The sequence below is a fragment of the Epinephelus fuscoguttatus genome, linkage group LG7 (genome assembly GCF_011397635.1).
Source record: "Epinephelus fuscoguttatus linkage group LG7, E.fuscoguttatus.final_Chr_v1".
In the NCBI taxonomy this organism is placed as follows: Eukaryota; Metazoa; Chordata; class Actinopteri; order Perciformes; family Serranidae; genus Epinephelus; species Epinephelus fuscoguttatus.
In genome coordinates this window covers 36976907-37000447 of record NC_064758.1, presented here as the reverse complement: position 1 = coordinate 37000447, position 23541 = coordinate 36976907, and the positions used below count along the sequence as shown (strand labels likewise).

The 23541-nt window shown below is 44.5% G+C and overlaps 1 protein-coding gene across 1 annotated transcript in view; it reads right to left on the bottom strand.

Moving 5' to 3' along the window:
- itga5 (integrin, alpha 5 (fibronectin receptor, alpha polypeptide)) overlaps positions 1 to 23030 on the bottom strand; it is a 52571-nt gene extending 29541 nt beyond the window's left edge. Inside the window, exons 1-4 of the mRNA XM_049580154.1 lie at positions 22571 to 23030; positions 9254 to 9384; positions 1618 to 1718; positions 942 to 1065 (exon numbers count right to left, since the gene is read on the bottom strand). Of these exons, the coding sequence (XP_049436111.1) occupies positions 942 to 1065; positions 1618 to 1718; positions 9254 to 9384; positions 22571 to 22779 (565 nt within the window). The 5' untranslated portion in view covers positions 22780 to 23030. The remainder of the gene's footprint in view (positions 1 to 941; positions 1066 to 1617; positions 1719 to 9253; positions 9385 to 22570) is intronic.
- Between the last annotated feature and the right edge of the window lie 511 nt (positions 23031 to 23541).

Below are 23541 nucleotides of genomic sequence, written 5' to 3'. Positions count from 1 at the left end.
TTCCCCGGCTGTATGAAGCTACATGCTAACATCAGGGAAACATGTAATCTTGGTGGCTAATGTTGTTAATTTCTCCTCAATAACTGATCATATTCCTGTTCAATAGGTCTGGTTGTGTTTAGAAGCTTTAATCGGTGGTTGTTAACAGTGAAAAGAGCCTGTATTAAAGTAATTTCCCAGCTGCAAGTACACTGCTAACATACATGAAGCTACAAGCTAACATCAGGGAAACAATCTTGCTTGTGTTGATTAGTTCTCCGAGATTTTGAATCATATTCCTGCTGGAACATGTCCAGCTGTGTTTAGAAGCTTTTATTGGGGATTTTTACCCGGAGAAAGTGACCCTATATAGTCATTCCCCTGTTTCAAGTACAGTTTTTTTTAAAGCTACATGCTAACCTCAGGGAAACATGAAAACTTGGTCGCTGAAGTTGTATTTTCTCTAAGATTTCGGATCATATTCTTGCTGGAACATGTATGGTTGGGTTTAGAGGTTTAAATTGTCGATTTTTAACAGGAGAAAGTGCTGCTTTACAGTCATTCTCCGGCTGAATGTAGCCTACACTGTTGCATGTAGCTACATGCTAACATCAGGGAAACATGTGTAGCCTTGATTTGCTGATATTGTTTATTTCTCCCTGATTTCAGATCATATTCCTGTTGAAAAGGTCTGGTTGTGTTTAGAGGCCTTTATTGGTGATTTTTAACAGCAGAAAAAGCCTCTAAAGTTAAGTCATTTCTCAGCCGAAAGTACACTGCTGATGTACATGAAGCTACAAGGTAACATCAGGATCAGCAATCTTGGTTGCCGCTGTTGTTAATTTCTCAGAGATTTGGGGGTCATATTCCTGCTGGAACATGTCTTCTTTGAGATACCCTACATGACAAACAAACAACCACCGTAAAACGTCAATGAAGATCTGAAGAGAGGTGTCAGTTACCTGTGCGGCAGGGTGCATACTCCACAAACTTGGTGAAATTATGCACTGAGAGGTAGCAGGTTCCTGTTGCATCAGAACGGGGAACATCTTTTTCAGTACGCCAGGAGTAGAGAGGGGCGCAGGCCTGGGTAGAGAGGAGGTGGAGAGTGATGGGGATTGGTGGGTGGGGGGAAGGGGAGGGAGGAGATGTGGTGATGAATGGGGTGAACTTTTAGGTGGGAGATGTTTTTCCAGTTGCAACATCACACTGGTGAACTCCAGGGGAGACCCAGGCTAAGGTCAGCAGTACATCTGGAGCAGGGTAACCACGTAACTCAACCCAGGTCACAACCCGGACTATCAGACCAAACAAGAGGCGGCTCAACTTTGATGTCACGGGGGGAGGCACAAAACATTTCTTTATGGTGTCTCGAGACTGGAGGTGAGAACTGGACCTGAATGACAACAACTTAATGGACAGTAATCTGTGAGACAAATTTCTAACAAAGAACATACACATCCCCCCTGACATCAGAGAGAGACATCACTCAGAGGTTCTCACAGCCCAGTGGCCAGAGCTGGCTTCACTGAAAGCCCCAATCATAACAGCAAAGAGCACCAGTGGTGTGGCGCAGAGCTGAAATTCTAGTCCATTTCTTCCCAACCCCCAAAATCATCCCTGAGAGTGTCACCTTACCAGAATTGTGTCACCGTGAGAACGCACAGTGGCTCCGAACCATTGGTGGGACTTGAAATCGACCTGATGTTCTGTGTCGTTGAGCAGGACCTTGCGATCCCCTGAGAAACACAAGAAAATAACACTGAGTAAAAGCTCTATGACAAAACATGCATTCCTTCAATTGGGTCTCCTTGCATGGAGTTGAATATCTTAATTCTGCCTTCCCCTTCCAGGCCCTCAGAAACATCTGGACAGTTGGCAGAAAGCAGGCTTTAGGACTCCAGTTACACTATTTTTCATGCAAAGACAATCGGGGTGAGAATTTGAAAAGTATGGTATTTGCTGCTCGGCCACTGATCACATGATAATAGCTCTCTTAGCCCGGCCGGGTTTGGACCTAGCTTAACCCCACTGACCCTTTGCTCTGTTTGACCACCTGGCCACTAATGCTGATCTCCCACTTTATCGCTTTGACAGCAGCAGGTGACATGACAGATGGTCCGGGGAGTCAGGTTTAAACACAACTTTATTGGAAGACAGATGTTACATCTGTGCTGCAATGGAGAATGAAATCCTAACAAATTGATTAGGCAAGGAAGTCGCACCACTATCAGTTCATACACGAGGGCTGGCTCTTATAGTATGAGCTGACATCTATAAGGGAAGTGCAAATGTGAGGTCAAGAGCAACCGAACCACTCCTACTTAACCCTTTGCAGACCCCAGACTCATTTCTCCTGTAGACTTTTTTTCATAGTCAAACCACAGACATATAGACTGAATCACAGTGTTTTTTACAGTAACTTCTGGGTAGAATAGAATATTTTCACAGCTTTACTTTGCCATCATACAGTCCTTTCAGATGGGGAACTGAAACCGTTATCTCAAAGCCTCTAGACTATCAGACTGGATATGCTGGTCTGCCGCTGCCTTGATCAGTTAGTGTGTGAGATAAAGCAGTGAAAATTTTCCAAATGTAGCATACACTTGAACTGATATCGATCTCTTAGTTGGCTAAAGTATGTTTTGCTGCAGCCCCATCCACAGCAGTACATTGCTCAACTTCTGTGCCATAGATTTGGTTTATGAAAGATGCTAGCAAAGGAACAAAAAATAAAATAAGCACAGCAGAAACTTCAGATAGGTCAAACCACTGTGTTAATTATATATCTTTAAAAGTTACAGTTGCAGCTTAAATTGACAACAGAAATAAACAAGTTTGCCTTTTGCACATATCTCTGCATTTCAAAACAAATTGAACAACAGCCAATCAACAGATGGAGCAGCTGATTGATGGAAGGGAGTCAGCTGATAGATCATATGATTCCTTTCTATGCAACCAATTGATGAATCTCATTCAGGGCGCCCTATTTAAACTGCTCTGGCCTGCCTACTGTCGCTGCTTCCTCTGCAAGCTGCTTTGCAACCTGCCTCCACCCCAGCTCCTCCTTTTCATGCTGTGTCTGACTTATCAATGTCATTGCTGCTGCTCTCCCTGCCTTAGACTTTCCATGTAGGCACATGGAAGGGCAGGGAGGTTTGCCTCTCTGCCTAAGGCTTTCCTTATTTGAACGTGAAGGGGCAGACAAGTGTGTTCTCTCTACCTTATGGCTTTCAACGCAGGCACGTGGAAGGGCGGCAAGGTGTGCTCTCTCAGCCTTAGGCTTTCCACGTAGGCACATGGAAGAGGCTTTCTGCATAGGCTCGAGGAAAGGCAGAGGGGCCCCAGAACAGAGCCATACCGCCAAATGTGATACTGCAAATGGAAATAAAGTTTTCTTTGACAAAAGTGTCCCTGACCAAATTGCCTGTTGTCTATTCATAAGTGTTTGCACAGCATCATGGTGATTCTGTCAACTGCAAAAACAGCAGAGCAGAGACTGATAACAGGGGCTGAGGATTAGTAGATACTGCAAGAGATCACGACCTATGTGGATGTGAAGAAAGCAGGCTGTGTGTCAGGCCTCTCTCTCCATGACTGTCCGCCCATGGTCTTCCCTCCCAGCCAACTAGGCAGCCTGGAGCTGCTCCGTGTCTTTGTGGAAACAGCGAAGGGGCCAGGGTCCAAGGAAAACATACACACTCTGGCCCAGCTTCCTCATAGCAACCTCACAGTCATCTCTGTTTAGGCACACACTTCTCTCCCCCTTCCCCTGTTTTCATTTTCAGTATTATCTCCATCTTCCTATTCATTTTTCTTGCATTTTCTCGCCGTAGTCTCCACGTCTACATGGCCCTTTCTCTCCGTGCTTTCAGGGAGTGCTGCTCCCCCTCACCCCAGACAGTAAGCAGAGAGATTATAGTTTTTTAATAACCAGACTGTATTTCTGCTTAATCTCCAACTGGGGTTTCCTACTAACGTTATTCATCACAGGCCTACAGCAGCGGGCCCTGCACCCAGAGATTTTAGTAGCCACTGTGAAAAGAAGTGCTTCAGCCATACAGTTAATAACATGACCAGCACTTCAAACGGCTCCTTATGAGCATGTTACTTTAACTAATCTGCCATAACTGCATGGTGCTTTTTCTTAAAGGGTACACCCCCTTAATATTTTCATAACTCAGAGGTCTTTGTTTGGATAAGGCCAATGCAAAGCCACCAGGGAGAGGTCGGAGCTGCAGGGCGACTGTGTTTGAGTCATGTTACCAAGGCAACCTGCAGAAAGTCCTCTTGTAATTCATACTGCATAACTGTGATCTGGCCATGTAAAAGAGAGGAAGCACATCAGCGTACCCGCCTAAAGAAGCTCAAGTTCTCACATGGCAGCATTCGTTCTAGTATTAGTTCTGTGTCAGTATGACGGGTGATGAAAAGTCGTGTTTGTTGTCTGCGAGCAGCTGAAGGCGGCCAGCTGGAGTCACGTGAAATGCTTTCCATGAAAACAGAGGGGGGACAGAGGGAAACCCAGAGAAGGGACACAACAACATCTGACCGAAGAAACCCCCATGGGAGGCTGGTTAGAGCAGTGTGCTGATGTGACATGGTGCCCGGCCTGGTCTCTCCCGGGACCATCAGAGCAGTGTGGGGGTCTGGAGATCGTCCATAGACTCACTCTCGCCTTTGAACTGTGTGTGTGTGTGTGTGTGTGTGTGTGTGTGTGTCGACAGCCATTAGTGGGGTTAGAGCCTCTCATTTTGTGTGTGTGTGTGTGTGTGTGTGTGTGTATTTTTGTGTGTGTCAGTGGGGTCGAAGACAAATGGCCAAATTCACTCATCACATCAGCTGCCCCTGTGGGAGAACCGGCAGCAGGAGAACAGAGGGGGACAGAGCGGAGGAACAGAGCTCTGGTTTCTCCCTCTTTCCTCCTTCCCCTCTGGCCTTCATACCCTCCCTCCCTTCCTCCCTTCCTCCCTTCCTGTATGTGCCCTTCTCACACCGTCCCTACTGCCCTCGCTCCCCTCACCCCCGTTCTCGGCTCTTATCTCAATGGAAGAGGAAGTGGATGGGAGGGAGCCTCTGGCCACTTTGACCCAATTAGTTAGGCTAATTAAGAGAGGCTACGGCCTGTAGGTCAGAGCTCAAACACACCAACAGACAGTGAAGCTACATCCACACTAATACCTCTGTTTTTAAGTGGCATTATAAATTGAAAAAGATCTTAGTACACTGGAGTGTTGTAGCTCTGTTTCAGGTTTAATCTCTGTCCATACTAACAAATTTATCACATGACCATTCATGTGCACCGGACATGTTCGTGCCAGTGTGAACAGGAAGCAGATTGTCTACTCTGCGATAGGGTTGTCACGATAACCACAAAATTGCAATACCGTGCAACTGAAATGTCAACCAAAGGTGATGGCAAGCAACTGCAACAACTGCTACATTCATGTTGTTGTTGTTGTTTGTTTTCATGGCAGTACTGTGTATTTACTGTATGCTACAAATGCTAGCTGCATGACGAGGGGCTGTGCAACTATTCTGTGCAGAGCGCTGCACATTTGCCGTTATTTCCTGGTCGCCCAGAGTTTAGAAACAATTCAACTTTAGGTAGAACACTAGAGTGCCACATCATTGGCAGTCTTTACTCAGCTGTCCAATCACAGTGGAGGAGGGACAGGACAAATACCACTAAGACCAACAGTCTTATTGCTGAACAACAACAACAGTAGAGGAGAAATGGATAATGAACCCAACAGACTTGTGGGTCCGACCTCTCTCCCAATTTACTTCAACCTTCCCTTCATCCAGAGCAAATGCTCGACCTTGTGCTAAGATTTTTACTTCCTTAGATATTATGTATCATAGCAACCTGGTGCAACCGAGATGTCTCCGCTGAAAAAAATACTGTGCCTTTTACCGTGCCTCATTGCCCTTCTGTGTTCTGCATTTAACACCGTACAAGTATTTAATTTGTTTTAAAACTGTGCTATCTTTGTCATTTAACAAGCAACAATCTACCTAATTATAGCCAAACAATAAAACTCATTTAAGAGGCCCTAAAATCAAAATAAATGATGAAAACACTAAAAATGGTAATACCGCATGTCATGCCGCTGAGCCACTGTTAATCATAGCAGGGGAAATTCCTTCACAGCAACAGCTCTACTCGACAATTTGTTGCTTAGTTAAGGAAACTACAACAGAGAGCAGCAATGGCAAAAAGTATATCCAGAGATTTCTTTGCTTTGACTGACAATGAGCTGAAACTGTTACTAAGGCGGTCAAGTCTGCGGAAAATGTAGATTTGCTTTGCTTCGCAAATACAGGGATTTATTAGAGGAGAGCATTATTCATTGCTGCAGATAGCCATGGCATTGGAAAAGGAGAACAAGCAGGATGAAAACACAAAAGGTGTGTAGACCTTTGGTTTGACAAGTCATGACTGATAGGACTCAGTCGTGAGACAAATGTGGGTGGCTGCATCATCGTTTTCAAAATTCTATTCCTGCCCGTCCAGACTAAAACACAACCCTGGAGTTTTCAAACTAAAATGGGGTCAGCACTGTTTTAAAAAGTCTCCATTTTATGGGTTTTAGTAAGCCAAGGTGTGGACAGAGGCGTAAGTGTGGCACAAGTTATGTGTTTCAAAATGAGAGTATATTAGTGTGGAAGCAGCCCAAGAGACAGTGAGACATATGACATCACTTTGTTATAGGAATATGGGTACCAGTACCCTAGTGGAAGATATCACTCTTTTACCCAAGATTTCATACTGAAGAAAAAGTGGATTTTTTATTGCTCGAGCCTTTACTATCAGATTTAGCAAGAAAACAGTGACAGCTACAGTAAATGAATTGCAGCAGTAAATGTCATCCACGCAACAGCTGTTTGGCACAGCCACATTTGCATGCACATGTCCATGTATTGAGTGTTCCTCCACTGTACGATAGCTGTGCCGCAATCCAGATGTCTGAACCGGCTCTGGCACTCTGATCAGCTCCTTCAAAGGCCCTTAAAAAATATGAAGGACACTCTCTGACAGCCCGGGGGACCAACCTTCACCGTGAGGCCTCGCCGCTCGCATATGACATCACTCGCTGTGGCCTCCAGCCAACAGCCATGGATGCGCAACACATTTCATGTTGCAAGAAAAACAGTGCAAAAATAGTGGAGCAAAGGGTACCAAGCAGCGGTGTCCAATAAAAGAATGTTGTTAAACCAGGCTTGTGAAACACTCAGTGGAATATTTCTCCCTATTGTGCACTATGGACAGTAAATTTAAGCTGGCCCACTATGCTAAGCTTTGATTTCATAGGAAAGAAGCCAAAAGCACCGCGGTAAATGTCCCTCTATACGTGTGATTCATACTGTGTGTGTGTGTGTGTGTGTGTGTGTGTGTGTGTGTGTGTGTGTGTGTGAGGATGTGTTTTCAGGTCATGTTCAGTCTAAAAGCTAGCAGTGTTTTTTTACTTTGATTGTTCCTTTCCTCACCTCCCTTGTGCACAACAGGCTAATAGCTACTCTGACGATGCACTGAAACATGAATCCATTCATTAGAAAACCTCCCGGACTTCCTTGTGTTCCTCAAAACCACTTTATCTGACTCTGACTTAACTGGAGCCTTTTTGTCACGACCGGCGGTGTCTGCTTCACCTGTCAAACAAAACAGGACATTTCTTTGTTGGATCTGTTTGTTTACTGGTTGCTTATCTCCTTATAGCTCCTGCGGCAAGGCAACACAAACCCGGCCCGGAGGAAGGAAGGGGTATCCTTCAAAAAACCTCTTCAACACCCAATTATCCTTTTCATCCCCAAAGAGAGGACACAAACAGGAAAAAAAGACCATCCTGCATCCAGGAACCAACGTAGCCAACAACAGTTCAGTGAAGTGGAACGCTGACGCCTGACACCTGACGCATGATCCTGACCTGCTGCTGACAACAGGAGCAGAGAGGAAATGCTCTGACGGCTTCAAAAGTGCACAGAGAAGCATCTACGCTCAGCTAAGAGAGTTTAAGGAACATCCCCAGGTTATCAAACTCTCCAATACCCGGGGAATCACATGTAATCAATGCATGATTACAAATCATGGAGTTAGGACAGCTTTTGTCGTCCAACCAAAAAAGCTGACTAACACGCACTAGAAAACTTTGAAAAGACTTTGAAAATACTTTCAAAAGACTAAAGTCTGACACTTTCTCACATCTGAAGACAGTGTGTTTTTAGTCACACCATAAATTTTTGCAAAGACTGGGGATCTTGAAAAGTACAACTAGATTCCTAGATCCTGCTCCTGATGGAAATCATTACACCAAACTCCCTTTAAGAAGTATGATATATTAATAATTACTTACATTTCTGCAAAAACATATAACTCTAGAAACACAAGATAAAAGGCAGCATAGGTTAACAGTAGCCTTTTCAATTCGGCATCAATATAATCCCCAAAGATAAACTGTATTTGTGTGTAAACTTTATATACTTTGGATTTTGTTGCTTCAACGCGCTACCAGTCTCCATTGGTGAGCTGTGCTATTTTAATGGGAGGAAAGCGTGGGAATGGGAAGCAAACAGATTCAATAATTAAGATTTCTCACTAAAATAAGTGCTGGGTGGTGGATAACATGCACACCAAATTAAACACTAACTTAAGTTCAGACCCCAACTCCAACACTTTCTCCTCCTTTCAAGAGAACCAAGACTTGCTCATGTTCCTGCGCCTCCCTAGAGTCCCCTATATGTTTATCTATTGGTTGTTGATAATGTTTACATCATTGAACTTCACTATTTGCGTGAGCCAAAAATTTTCTTACAATAATATTACATGTTTAAGTTTATGAGCTACTGGGGTGGCAGTAGCCGGAGGGTCATTGGTTGAAGTCCCCATACAGACCAAGTATGGAGCGAGGACTGGTAGCTGGAGAGGTGCCAATTCACCTTCTGGGCACTGCTGAGGCCCTTGAGCAAGGCACTGAACCTCCAACTGCTCAGGGCACCTGTGCAAGGTCACCCTCCTCGCTCTGACATCTCTCCATTTAATGCATGTATAGGTCCTGTAAGTATATCTTCTTCATCTTATGATAACTTCAACATTAGAAAAAGACTGACTTAAGACAGGTTTTTGATGACATTACACCAAATGATCTAAATCACAGGAGTGCTCTCTTGATTCTATCCAACTTAGGAACATTGTCTGCGACAGTAAAGCCACCCAATGCCAGCATAAGTTGACAGTACAGCTGTCAGACCTTCACAACTGTTCTATTATGCTTACCTTCAGTATCAAACTCAATGGTGTGACAGTCTGATTGGCCGAGGCTCCACGGACAGTAGAAGACAGATCCTCCCTCTCTAATGTTAACCTGCCTTGTGCTGGCCTTGGGAGCTCCCACCACCACGCTAGCACTGCAAACAGGAGACAGAGAGAGAGACGACTTGCTGTAAATGAAGTGTTACATGTTAACCAAACCACAGGATCCATATGAACCTGCATTTCCTTACCGAACCATTGCTAAGGTCTGTAGCTCTTAGCCTGGCCTCAATTAAAAATTGCATTCCAGACCTCCCACTTGACAGCTTTAAACATGATGCAGTACGCACATTTTACCGCTTAGAGAGCTGCATTCTGACTCACAAGCAAAACATTTTAACAGGTTGCAGCATGGTTTTGCATAATCCCATACAACCAGGGGGAACTGCTGCTATGACATGTGCACATGTGATGCTCACACACACAATCGCTCCACTGCAGTCAGAGACACACAAGGAGAAACGCTCACATGGTCACACATGCATCCCTGTGGGGCAGATTCAATAAGAAAACAAAAAAAGCAGACAGGCTAAGTGGAGTCACACTCTTGTTTCTTCAGCTGTGGCACTAAACTTCCATGTCCTTGGCGCTACACTGTACGACTACAGGAAGGGCAGCCGACCACTTCAACTGACACAGAGAGAGTCAGTGAGGTTACAGGTGAGTCTTCAGAGATGAAAGAGAAGGAGAAGAGAGGAGCGATGACACGTTAATGGAGAAAACAAAGATTTGAGCTTGGTAAAGTTGGAAAAGCGATCCCCCGGTAGATAATGCGTCTTAAGTGGACTGCTTAGCCATTACCTCATCCTGGACCCACTTGACCCGACAAGCATCACAGACAGTTTCTGGCATTGATGTGGGTAAAGCAGGCATGGGACCACTGAGACCAGACGGTGTCTAGGGGGCTCCAAAACAGGAAGAGCCACCCTTTCCTGCCCCAGATCTTCCACTAGTGCATGAACGTTTACATTTTGGTTAGACTTAGCATCCTGCCCCCAAGGGTAACTACTCAGCAGGGTCCAGAGGAAGACGGGAGAGCCAGCATGAGTCAAAAAGCAGTTAAACCTTTGCAATATCCCATGTAATCCAAGATAATTAATCCCACTGAACCGATCTGTAACCTCAGATGACAAAAGTTATGGAATAGCTTGTGGAAAAAATCGAACTGAAGTGGGCCAGAGTGCGTTGGTGGTCAGCACAAAGCATTCAAATCATTTCAGCATCTCTGGTTTTGAAAACACACAACAGTGGGAGAACAAAGTGAAGGTCACAGAGCAGAAGTTTTGAGTTTAGTGTCACACCATTACTGTGGTCTTCATACCTCAGAGGAGATACAGTGCAATGCCAGGTCTAAATGTGGAACAGAAACTCCCGGTTTGTGTTGGAAGAAAGAAAAAGAAACAAACCGGTCCGACTTGGAGTGCAAGAAACAGTTTCTGACCACATATGCAGACACAGGAATATCCCTGTAGAGCAGCAGAGCTCCACCTGTACAGTAATCTAAATCACAGAGAGGCTTCCTGGTCAGAGATTCTCACGATGAGACAGCTGAGGATCTCCCTCTCACTGACTCAAAACGTACACACAGATATGCAAGCAGTCAGTAAATATTTAACACGTGCAGACCACACTCTGTTAATATAAACACAGCAGACGAGTACATGTACAAGTCAGCACTCCTGTCACCTGCGAGCAATAAATATCTGTAAAAAAAAAAAACTCTGAAAGATTCACTGTCAAGCTCCTTTTCCACTGCATAAAAAATCCCTTTAACGGCAGGCATGTATAAGGACAACAGGATACAGCATTGGAGGCGGGGCCCCATCATAGATGTATAATAATACTTAGATACAAGATCCCAAGATGGTTGAATATGTATAGTAGTTGTTATCCCACTGGCTCCGCCTGTGAGTTCCCCTTCGGTTTATAGACTTTATGTTGTGATGATGTCAGATTTTTAAATGGCTCTCTTTTAGAATGGTTGTCTATGGTGAAAATGCTTTTTGGGCCGCGGGGGATTTTTGCTGCAATACCGTGAGTGGCCACTGGGGAATACTGGAAGTAAGGCTGAGCTACTTTCCTCGGGGCCTGGGCCTCTTTCATTCCTATGCAAGTTGAGTGGCTCATGAAGCCTAAAAAGTTTGACTTCTGGTTATAAAATTACCTGGATCTTCCATATTGTTGGGCCCAAAGAATGAGTGCGCTACAAACTTCACGAGCCTGAAGGCTAACCTCCACCGGCCAAGCGACTAACTCCTGGTTTAGCCCTCCACTGACTTATAGGCCTATGGGGATGAAATGATTTAATCTTGTGTCTCTTCCAGACTTTCGAAATGTTATTGCACTGAATGGATCAAATCCTTGTAGTGAAACAAGTCATTTTCTGGTTGTGGAGCTCAAAAAAATTATCCACCGATTTACAAACGTCTCTTTCACAATGTAAGTATACGGGGAAAAGTCTTTTTGGGGCCAATGGCATCACATGACGGACCTGGATGTTGTAGTTCCACTGTCTGGCCACTATGAAAATTGGCTTCAAAGACCAGCACACTTCAAGGGGGCTTGACTAACAGCCGCAAACATGAGGCAATTCTGTTCAATGGGAAAAGTTACTCCTGGAACAAATCACTCTGCACAGAGTTTGAGAGCAACTGAATAAGTAACAGATATAAAAAAGAAGTAACCACCATAACATCTTCACCGGCCTCCATGCTGCTTTCTAATGTTTACACCTGTGATGCTGAACATGACTCGGAAGAAAAAGAGAACAGAAAGGCAAACTTGTCTACCTACGGATCTGGTCTGGTTTTCCAGTGTTTAAAAAGACTTGTATACACACACTAAGGCCATGTTTACACGAAAACGATCCACTGAAAACAGAATCGTTTCTCATTTTCATTTTAAAAAAAGTTTCAAGTTTAGATGACAATGTTTTGATAATGATCGCCATGCACACGGATCCGCAAAAAATGATCAAAAATGCTGCAGTATACATGCCAGAACAGTAGTTGGTGGTGTGACGCTTATGATTCCTTCTACAGAGCGGCAGTTACTGGAACCGTAATGCAAATGTGTGAAAAGTCTCCGTTTTCAGAGGAACTGCATATTGCAAGTTTACATGACAGCGAAGACGGTGTCGTTTCCAAAAAATGGCACTCTGGAACCCTAAAGTTTACCGTTTTCAGTTGAAATCGTTGTCGTATAAACAGGGCCTAATTTTGGTGGGAAAAGGGTAAAGAATGATTACCTGTGCTGAACACAGCTGTAAAAGTTGCAGAGCAGACAGGAGAACAGAGATCGACCATTGAGATCAGATGTAATAACCTCTTAGAAATAATCATGCGTGTGCAATACATGCAGGAACATGTATACACTATGAAGGCCAAGGAAATTGGAAGCCACAGCATCTTTTGTTGAATCAGATTTGAACGGGGTCCAGCCGTACTCTGCTGTGGCAGCTTTTCAAAGGGAAAAAAATACAGGAAATAACATAACAAGCAGATCATGCTTTAATCAGCAAATTGGCAGCTTACGCGAGTTTTCACTACCTTGTACAGATACACGCAGATGTGCAGACGCACACACACAAACACAGATTGATAGTAATCTGAAAGTACCGCAAATGAGGAAGAATTAGCATTTAATGGGTCTTTATCTGGCGAGGATCAGTCTGAGCTAGCATTTCCCCGCCCTTCACCTTATCTGCTAGATGTGTGCTCAAAAGGTAAAGCTTTGGTTTCATTAGCATTTAATGAAGCTGTGACTGCAGTCGGCTGAGTGCTGCTTACAAATTCCTTTGTGAAAGGAGGTGTGTGTATGGCCGTCTCTTGGGATGGGTATGCAAATATATGTAATTGGCAGGGGGGCGACGTTCCTCAGCTGTTCAGATGAAGGACAGACTCATCAGGTTGTGCCCAGGCAACTTTGGCCAAAGTGAGACTGTTAACAGAGGGATTAAAAGCAGCACCATCACAAGTTTGATGGGGATCACAGCAGGCAAAGCTCAGGATGCATATGAAAGCCATGACCGATTTTAATCTTGTTTTGGCTACTGGAGAATTAAACCAATTTTCAGTTGCTCATTTGTTGGTTTCATGTTGCTATGGACAAATAGCAAACCCATTTCACAACAGAGACTTGAGCAATGACCTAGTGGTAGAGAAGGAGGATGAAAAGCATTAGCGGCTTCGCCATGTCTAGCACAGTCAACCACACCAGCTGCCAAACAGCAGCCACTAATGACCTCCAACCCCCCAGCAGACAATTAAGCATTAATTAAACTACTGTAAGTGATTTTGGCTGCAAGTGAGGAATGCGTAAACAACAGCTTCACTGTAACCAAGGACTGGGTTTGTCTCATTTGAAGCCCAATCAGAAGACTTTCTACAAAAAAATCTCTCACCACACCACAATTGCCAGAGTGTAACCACTATTTTATGTGGGGTTGAGAAATTAGGGGTGATGCAGAGTGCTGGAACTTGCTGATGTGACACTATCGTGCGTAGCCATGGCTAATAAGGTTTATGATGAGGTTACAGAAGGAGGTTGTCAGAGGGCAAATTCCTCTGTTACCCCCTGCTCCTTTAGTCCAAACATTCCCCCCTCCATTCCACATTTAATTGTCTTCCAACCAGCTGCAAAAGCTGATGTCACTTGAACACTATTATAACCACTTTAAGCTTGAAAGAGGGGGAAATAATTTAAATCACATTTGTTAAGCCTGCCAGTGCCTGCTGGAGTCACCACCTGCAGTCATAAACACGGATCAACAAACCCTATGGCACAAAGGGAGCCAGTGGGAAAGAATGGCCTTCAAACCTCAGCAACACCTGAGTAAAACATGTACAGTGACCCGCGGAGTTTACACTGAGCTATCAACACATGCTTGAACACTGGAGTGGTTCCATATCAGTAAAGAAACTCAGATGCAGTGGCCTGATCTGAGCCAGAGGCAGCTCTTGACCTTCACTGCTCGTTCTCCCACAGTGAAGAAGTGGAGCCAAAATGCAACAAACATCTCAGAAGAATCACTTCACCAGTGTGTAAGATTTAGGGGGACTCTGTGGCATCTAGCAGTGAGGATTGCAGCTTGCAACCAGCTGAAACTTCTCCAGGTTGGAATTCCTTCAGTGTTGAAGAGGTTTTTACAGGGAGCCGAATTATCCACAGAGGTCTCTTCCTCTCCAAAATAAATAATCCAGGTGATTAGAAGTGGTAAAAATGCTGAATAAAGCAGTTTTAGTTACAAATCAGTGCTTCTTCTACACCGTTTGGCACGATGAAGATGAGCCACTAGCCTGGCAAATGCAAATGTGTGCTTATCTTTTTACTCTGATAACTTAATGTGTGTTTACCTAATTTCTGATCCATACATTCAGGAAGTTTTTGACAGGAGCCGAACTGTCTGCAGAGGTCTCCTGTTCTCAAAAACAAATGGACTAGGTGATTAGAAGTGATAAAATCACTGAATAAAGCAGTTTAATGTTACATATCAGAGTTTCTCCAATGATGTTCAGCATGTTGGAGATAGGCTGCAAGTCCAGCACCTGCTGATGTGTGTTTGCCTTTCTTCTCTGATACTTAAGATTCAAACATTCAGGAGGTTTTGACTAGAAGCCATATTATACGCAGAGGTCTCTTCCTCCCCAAAACAACAGGACCCGGTGATTTAAACCAATAAAAACCCTAAATAAAGCAGTTTCACTTTTAAAAAAAAAATCTGTGTTTTTCTGACACTGTCATTGCATAGGGGCTGCCAACCATGGTGGCTGATGCAAAAACGCAGAATTTCCTATGGCCCTATCAAGAGCCAGTGTTTGGTTTGTCCGCTCTTGGCTACTAGAAATGTGGCGGTGTCACATGGCAATCTCCATACACGAGGACCCGCTCCCTATGTTGATATAAATGGCTCATTGTAAGGTAAGAAAAGTGCAACAATCCTTATTTTCAGGTGATTACACACAAAGGAAAACCTTCTTAATAAATCATATTACATTGCTGCCAGTATATTCCCCTAAATCCTACACACTGGACCTTTAGATGACACCTGGGTCAATGGGAGCAGACGTGTCAGTGACATGATGGAAGAAATTAATGAATAATTCTATGATGTCATCCAGCAGCAATATTGACTTTTCTAAAGCACGTGTGGGCACTTAGGGTGAGATCAGCTGAATGACAGAAGCACAAGTAGTATGTGATGACTTATTCTAGACCACATGGAGCCATACGAACAGTCTCGCATCCTCTCAGAACCAAGGCCAGACAGAAGCTGTTTGACTCCTTACTGCTGCCATATGGACGATCATCTACACACACACACACACACACACACACACACACACACACACACACACCGCATACACACATGTTCTCAGAGCTACAGTCCAGGAGCCTGAAGATGATGAGAGTAGCAGTGCCTGCTGGGATGGCGTGTGCTGCTGACTACAGAGAGTCTACTGTGCTGTGCTGAAGCAACATTTTTTTGTTAACGGTCAGATGGTACAGCAAGAAGCAGATAAAGGAGCTGTATGTTGCTTTACAGGCCTGGAGCAAGTCACGTCTTTATGACAACCTGCCAGAAGCTATTGAGATCTGAACCTGCACCGACCAGCGTTGATCAGATAAACAGTCCACAGTCTGTCGAGGATCTGATCCCACTTTCACCGCAAAACCACTTCCTTGGTATCCTCAAAAGGATAATAGTGTTGGTCAACAGGTGGCCTGCAAATCACAAGTGCTGCTGGCCAAAGTAGCCAAACAATGCTGTTTATTGTCACACAGGAAATATTTGAAATTATAGTTTAGAGTTGATGATTTTACGCTCCTCTGCAGCTGGGTAGGAGTCAACGGCCTGGTAACGGAATCAGCATGTCCACACCAAGCTGATTTAACAATTGTTATTTTTACTGACCTTTCAGCAGGCAGAAATCATTCTCAAGCCCCTTTTACACTGCATGTCTGAGACGGGTATGTTGCGCAATTATTCTGCTTCAACATTTAGTTTAAAATGTACCATCACCAAATGGGAGGTAGAGTGAGTAACAGTGATAAGGTGACGTCTGTGTATTAGGGGACAGCTGACAGGAAAGGTGTGCCATTTTAATGTGTTATCAGGAGATTTAAAAAACCAGCTGATAGCAGTTAGCAGCTATTTGTTCATTCATTCATTTTCCGCAACTGCTTATCCTGTTAGTGTTCGCAGGGGGGCTGGAGCCTATCCCAGCTGACCTTGGGCGAGAGGCCGGGTACACCCTGGACAGGTCACCAGACTATCACAGGGCTGACACATAGAGACAGACAACCATTCACACTCACATTCACACCTACGGACAATTTAGAGTCACCAGTTAACCAGCATGTCTTTGGACTGTGGGAGGAAGCTGGAGTACCTGGAGAAAACCCACTCTGACACAGGGAGAACATGCCAACTCTGCTCAGAGGGGCTCCCCCACCCTGGGTTTGAAGCACCACTATGCCGCTAGAGCAGCTATTTCAAAGAAATTTAGCAGCACTCAAAATTGTCGAAGTGTTTCCTTTCTGTTAATGCGAAGCTCCCCCCTTGATGGTTAGGTTGGGGTTGAAATGAGGTATCGCATCTTCAAGGGCACCCTGGGATCTTGATTATAAAATGATGAAAAAAAAACTTTAAATAAGGTGGGATATAACACAGTGGCTGGTGTGGGTACTTAGGTATCGTATCTTCAAGGGTTAGGGCTTAGGGTTTGGTTCAGGTTAAGGTAGGGGGAAACACATCGACAACACTCTGGCATGCTTAATAAAACCACACACCAGGGCAGCATTGTACTAGCATTGTTGATTCTGTATAAAAATGCAAAACCGGCTTAATGAATGGTCTTCGTCACGGGATCCCTGTGCAGAATGGGCCTGTGACTGTATTACAGCGTCCTTATGGGTGCTTTTACAGTTAATGTGTGAAAACCAGCAGCTGTTCAGTCAGAACCACCAACCATGCTAAAAGCATTTCACAAGTGGCAACTGAGAAAACTGAAACATCCTGCTGCTTCTAAAAAACATCAAATTGACTTGTGGTCAGGCCTATGCATTTTCTCATACCAAACTGTTTTCCCATCCCCGCCCCCCCAAAATACAACCCTTCCCTCCCCTTTCACAGTCCAACTGCCCTAAAAATCCTCCTGCAGGGAGTTTAACTGCTGGCGGTTCACACCTCTCCACAATGCCCACGTCAGGGGGTCCAGTCTTCTCACCTCAGGATAGAGAGGCTGTTGTATTAAACCTGGTGATAGGGGGGGTGAAGCAGCTGTTGAAACACTTTGTCTGTGCACCCCCCACAATCCCAGCACACATGCATGCACACACATCCAGAGACAGTAATGGCCAAAAGTTACGTCTCATTTCCATCTCAAATATGAGATCTGATGATAATTTGAATTAGAACTTCATAATGCACATGATGGCGTCATGTGCTTATTGCTATAAAAAGGACTGCCTTTATCAAGTTACCATGGATGTGAGTCATTTAGTGACCTGGGGTTAAAACAAACCAGGCCTGCTGGCAGTCAGAGATTAAATCTTGCAAAGTATGAGTCAGGACGACCCTGACCAATGGCTAACTCCGCTCCAAAGTAGACATGACGTCCTCCGGGCATTCCCAACTCAGTGCTGCAGACGTGACAGCAGGGTCCACAGGCCCTTTAAACACATCGTCACCCTCCACACTGACATCTTTTTCCAGTGAAACGCACACAGGCTCATTATTTAAAGCCCCCCTTTTACCAACAGACCGGTAAAAGCTAGACAGGCACTTTATGTTTAAGACAGACTGCAGTGTAGGCGTGCTATCCAGACTGACCTTTACTAATGTTCCCAGCCTACTGGCCTGATTACCAAAGGTGCACATGAAGTTTGACAACAGAAAATTAAATCTGCTTTTCAGGAGGCCAATAAATTAAGACAAAAAATGAGTCACAGTTAAAGCTCCTCCAATGGAAAACAGCAAACAATTTCTGCCGTCGGACAAAGAGGTCCATTGTCTGCACGCAATGACGAGAACCTGGATGAAGAAAAGCTTGGCAGCACAAATATACAATGACCGGTGCTCCTGCAGCTCAAACACTCACAGGTTTGATTTAGAAACAGGTCCGTAGAAAAGGACAGCAGTGAAAACAAAAACAGAAATGAGGCTGATCATATATGGAGACACACAGAGAAAACATGTGTAGCCAAAGAGATCTTAGTCCAGTGTCAATATTAGTTCAACTCTAACCCTGTTTGAGAGGGTAAACTTCAGGAGAGTGACCTACATGGACTGGCTGACCTCGGCATGTTCTCGTCATGGCAAAACCATCCATGAGTTAATGCACATCACCGACACGTCACTGGAACACACGCGGGGACTGGAACATATTACTGTCTCCATCAGAGGGTCATCCATCATTGGACATAGCTTTTTAAATGGCACTATAATCTCACTCTGCTCAGTTCAAGCCCCCAAAAACAAGTTAATAAAGGTCCAGTGTGCAGGATTCAGTGAGATATAATGGCAGAAATGGAATGGAATATAATAAGTATGTTTTCTTTAGTATATAATCACCTGAACCTACAAATCATTGTGTTTCGTTACCTTAGAATGAGTCGTTAATATCTACATAGGGAGTGGGCATTGTCCATAGAGATCACCTTGTTGCACCACCATGTTTCTACAGTAGCCCAGAATGGACAAGCCAACCATTGACTCTAGATATGGCCATCTGTAGTTGGCAGTCCCTTCTGTGACAAGTACTTTCTAACTGTTTAAATCATCTGGTCTGGACCCTAACCCAGTCTGCGTACTTTTTGGTCTAACTCTGAAGGAATCCCGTGCTATCTTACCAAATAAAGCCCACGCAGTTATAGCTTTCACTACTCTCCTAGCTAGACGTTTGATCCTTCTAAACTGGAAGCGATGCGATCCCCTATCCTTTTCTCTTTGGATCAGAGATGTGATGTATTTCTTAAATTTAGAAAAATTCATTTACACACTCAAAGGGTCCTCTCAAACCTTTATTAAGATATGGAGTCCCTTTTTGGACATTTTTGATTTGCTACAGAAACCTCTCGAAAAAGAATAAGGTGGTAACTGTACCGGTACTCCTCTTTTCTTTCCTTTTCCCCTCTCTTTCTACATTTGTTTGAGTAATTAATACAACTATTTGGTGAGGTTCTGGTAGCTTCCTTCCTTTACCTGAATGTATCTTGTAACCTGTAATCCTATGGATGGGTGGGCAGGGTAGTAGTGATGGAAGCAGGGATGCTGATTTCATGTTTTGTATCTTTGTTGTGGGATAAAGACGTTGAAAATCGATAAAACAGATTTACAAACAAAAAAATCTGCTATGCTCTTTTTGGAAAAGGAGAGACCTCTGTGGATAATTCAGCTTGCGGTAAAAACCTCCTGAATGACTGGAACTTAAGTTATCACAGACAAAAGGTGAGCACACATTATCAGGTGCTGGGCTAGTGGCCCATCTCCGACATGCCAAACAGTATTGGAGAAACTCTGATTTGTAACGTGAAACTTCTTCATTCAGCGTTTTTACTGGTTTAAATCACTGGGTTTGTTTGTTTTGAGGAGAAGGAGACTTCTGCAGATGATTCAGCTCCTGGTAAAAACCTCCTAAGCATGAACACAGAGAGAATTCTAATCAGGAGAAGTTTCAGCTGATTGCAATTTTCAATCATCACCTCTAGATGCCACTAAATCCCCCTAAATCTTACACACTGGACCTTTAAAATGTATGTTTCTGCAAAAATGCACCATTCAACAGGCACCAGAAGCTCTCTCATCCTTTATACACTCCAGGCTGGGTCTGTTATTATTTACAGCCCCTGACCTTTGGCTCCTTCTATCTCCAGTATGATCCACTCCCTTATCCCTGCCTGGCACCGCAAAAAGAGGAGTCAGTTACTGTTGTGTGATTATGAAGTGTTCAAGATGAGTCCTCTGAAGTTCTTCCCATGATGGAGAGGAGGGTGTGTGTGTGGGGAATGGCCTACCTGTGAGGAGTCCATCTTCACTCAACATGAAATAACACACACACACAACAGGGGACCATATATCCTCCTGCCCTTCCTGTGTGTATCTGACCAGAGCCGTGACACACAGTTCACAGACACTATCCTCGGGCGTTCTTCCATGGTGGGCCGTCTGCCAGTGTCCAAATTTAATTATATTATGGCAGGCCAAAGGGCATGACAGACCCACATATATAAGCTTGTTGTCAAGGGTGTGCATCAAACTGGGAGAAAGTAAGTCTTTGTGTTTGAAGGGCATTTATGGATGAGAGAATCTACATCTGCCATCAGTCTTGTTTCTCTGATGTACCCTCTGTGGTCCAACCAGCGATGAAGACAAGTTGCTAAAGTTGGAGCCAGGCGAACAGCAGCTCATCCTGACTAGAAACTCCCTGTACAACCTTCAACTGACCTGACTCCCTCACTCCCTGTATCTCCAAAGTGTGGGCGATGATGATGTGACAGCAAAAGCAGGAGATAACAGAAGCTCATTTCATGACTCTACTGATATGCCTCCACTTCTAAGAAACTGTGAAGGAAAAGTGGCACATATATGTGGCTGGCAGATAAAGCCATGAGTCATGATCTTAAATCTGCCCTCGTGTACTGTGTTTTGTTTGACATTTGACTTCTGAGTACGTATCATCCACAGGAAAATTACAGGGCGCTGGGTCGTAGGAGGCTACACTTAAACATTATTCCTGTTCTACACATAAAAACCATTGTCTCATGATATCCTCCTCCTCCAGGAGCACGGCGTCTCAACTGTAGAAAAGTTCAGATTAAGTCATCAGTGAGATGACGTCTACCACGTCTCACACTTAATGAGTCGAGGAGAGATGATGGGGGAGAGAGGCTAGACAGTGGGGGGATGGATGAATTAAAAAGCCCTGCAGAATGACATCAGCATAGGAGGAAGTGAGGAGGGGGATGCTGGAGAGAGAAGAGGGGTTCATGCATTCAAGCTTCACGTCCTAAATCATACCTCTCTGCTGAAGCTTCCCAGGCAGAGATGCAGACCAATAGCAGGCAGGGTTTTAAAGAGACAGCGAGGGCCAAGGGGAAGAAGGGGGGAAATCTCCCCATGTCTGAGTGTCTGCCGTCCAGGGAAGTGGGGAGGAGAAACAGGGAAACTAGAGCTGCTGCTGGCGGCCCACTCGGCACAAAGCCCTCTCTCAAATCCCAGCGTGCTGGCTGGTTGAACGGTGGGCCGAGACACCGACTCAGCCAGGAAGTCTGATTATGTCTGAGTGAAACCTTGACTGCGGCTGCATAACCTTTTGTTAATGATTATTACGATTACAGGGTTGGGTCCCAGGCTCACCAAAATGCACTGCATGGCAAGCAGCATGAATGCAGATCTGTCTGCAGCTGAATTAACCCATGCCTTGTTTTTTGCTGCATCCCTGTTGATATAAACACTACATGCTCACAAGACAGTCAGAATGTCCCACACTATTATTTTCCCCTCATACTAACGGGGTATTAGAGCTGACCACAGGCATGTATGCATGAGTTTAAGTCCCTGATGCCAAAAGGCTCTTAAGGAAGAATGCAGAGACAATCACAGCATGCTGGGTGTCACAGGGATCACAGCCACACTGAGCGGAGCCAGGAAGCATCACAATCAGCTGCAGCAGAGCAATAAGATGCGATTGCTAAAGGTTGCGGCTAACAGGCTTTTACAGGGCAGAGCAGGTTAAAAGGTCAGAATTAAATGTCATTTTGTCTGCAATGAGATTTGAGAGCCACTCCAATAGGTTACTGTCTTTGTTGGGTTCATTCACTCTTTTATATTAACATTATTTGGGCTTTGATGTAGGAATCATTTAGCTCATAAATGCAATTTCATGAATATATTCAATTAAAGTGGGTTGTGTGCACAGTGAGGGCGTGCGCGCTGTGCGTAAAGCGTGCATCCAGTGATCCAAGTGTATACACACAATCTTGATTTAGTGCCAAAGCCACAACAACATCCCACAAATGGATTTCCTTTTGGAAACTTGCTCTATAACTTGAACAGGGGGGCTGTAAATGTTCGGAAGTTTGGCAAAAACATACAGCCCCATGGAAAGTTTGCACGCTGCGCGCAACAGATTTGTGTACAACCGAGGGCATCGGTTCTGTGAAGCGCCCTGATACAATTATAAGCAAATGTTTGAGAGTGTGCTGGAGCAATCTGCTGAGGAGCCCCTTCATATAAAAAAAAAATGGAAATTGCATTCATTCTGTGTGAAAGAAACTCACCTGGCAGAGTCAGCCAAATAAAAGTCAACAGCATATCCGAAGTAGCTCCCGTTAGGTCCGCTGTAAACAGCTGGGTTCTCCACGTCCAAGTTGAACGCCTCGCAGACAGGCTGAAGAAATGTGAGTAATAGCCCGCTGATACAAAGGAGCGAGCGGGTGAGGAGGGCTGCTCTCCCCGGCGTCTTTACGCGAAATCGTTCCAAGCCCATATTTGACAATAAATTAATCCACCCGAGCTTGTTTTAACTTGTGAGATTGTCCCAGTTTTGTGGCGCTTTCGATTCCGCAGATGAAGCCTGAAAACAGTGGTGGAATACGGCTAAAAGTGCATCCCTGTAACTCTAACCGGCCAGTATCTCATTAATGCTCCGTCAGCTCCTCTCTGCGTCCTCGCTCCTCTGTCTGCCTGCCTCTCTCCCGGCCCACGCCTTCTCTGCTCACCTACTCATGATACATGCAGCAGGGAGTTCCCACAGCCGTTACTAAAAGTTTGGAGGAGGAGGAGCCAGTGATTCCCTAAAAAGAGGAAGGCACTTCTCATCCACAAACCTATCTCGGAGTATATGTTGACCAATGTGGTGGAAATGTGGTCATGTCTGAGTTCAGTGGCTTTGTTATCGGTGACATTTTAACCACAAGAACAATGGTTACAATAATCCTCCTTTCGCTTTTATCTCACGGTTATCTTGAGCTTTTGTGACTGAAGTTGACTGAAGACAGCCTGATAGGAGATGGGAAGGTCAGTGACTTTTCAGCTGGCCAACCAATGTGGTGGGTTATGCCTCTGTGTCCATTTACTGCAGAATAATCTAGTGGACAGGGATGGACTAAGTGGCCCTAATTTGACACCCCAAGATCAAACTGACACAACATGTCTGTACATCAACAAATCATCCAAAAAAATTAAACCTGTCAATTTATATTTGTGCTAGGCTATCAAACAAAACAAATTTTGCAAGGTTTTCCTCCCA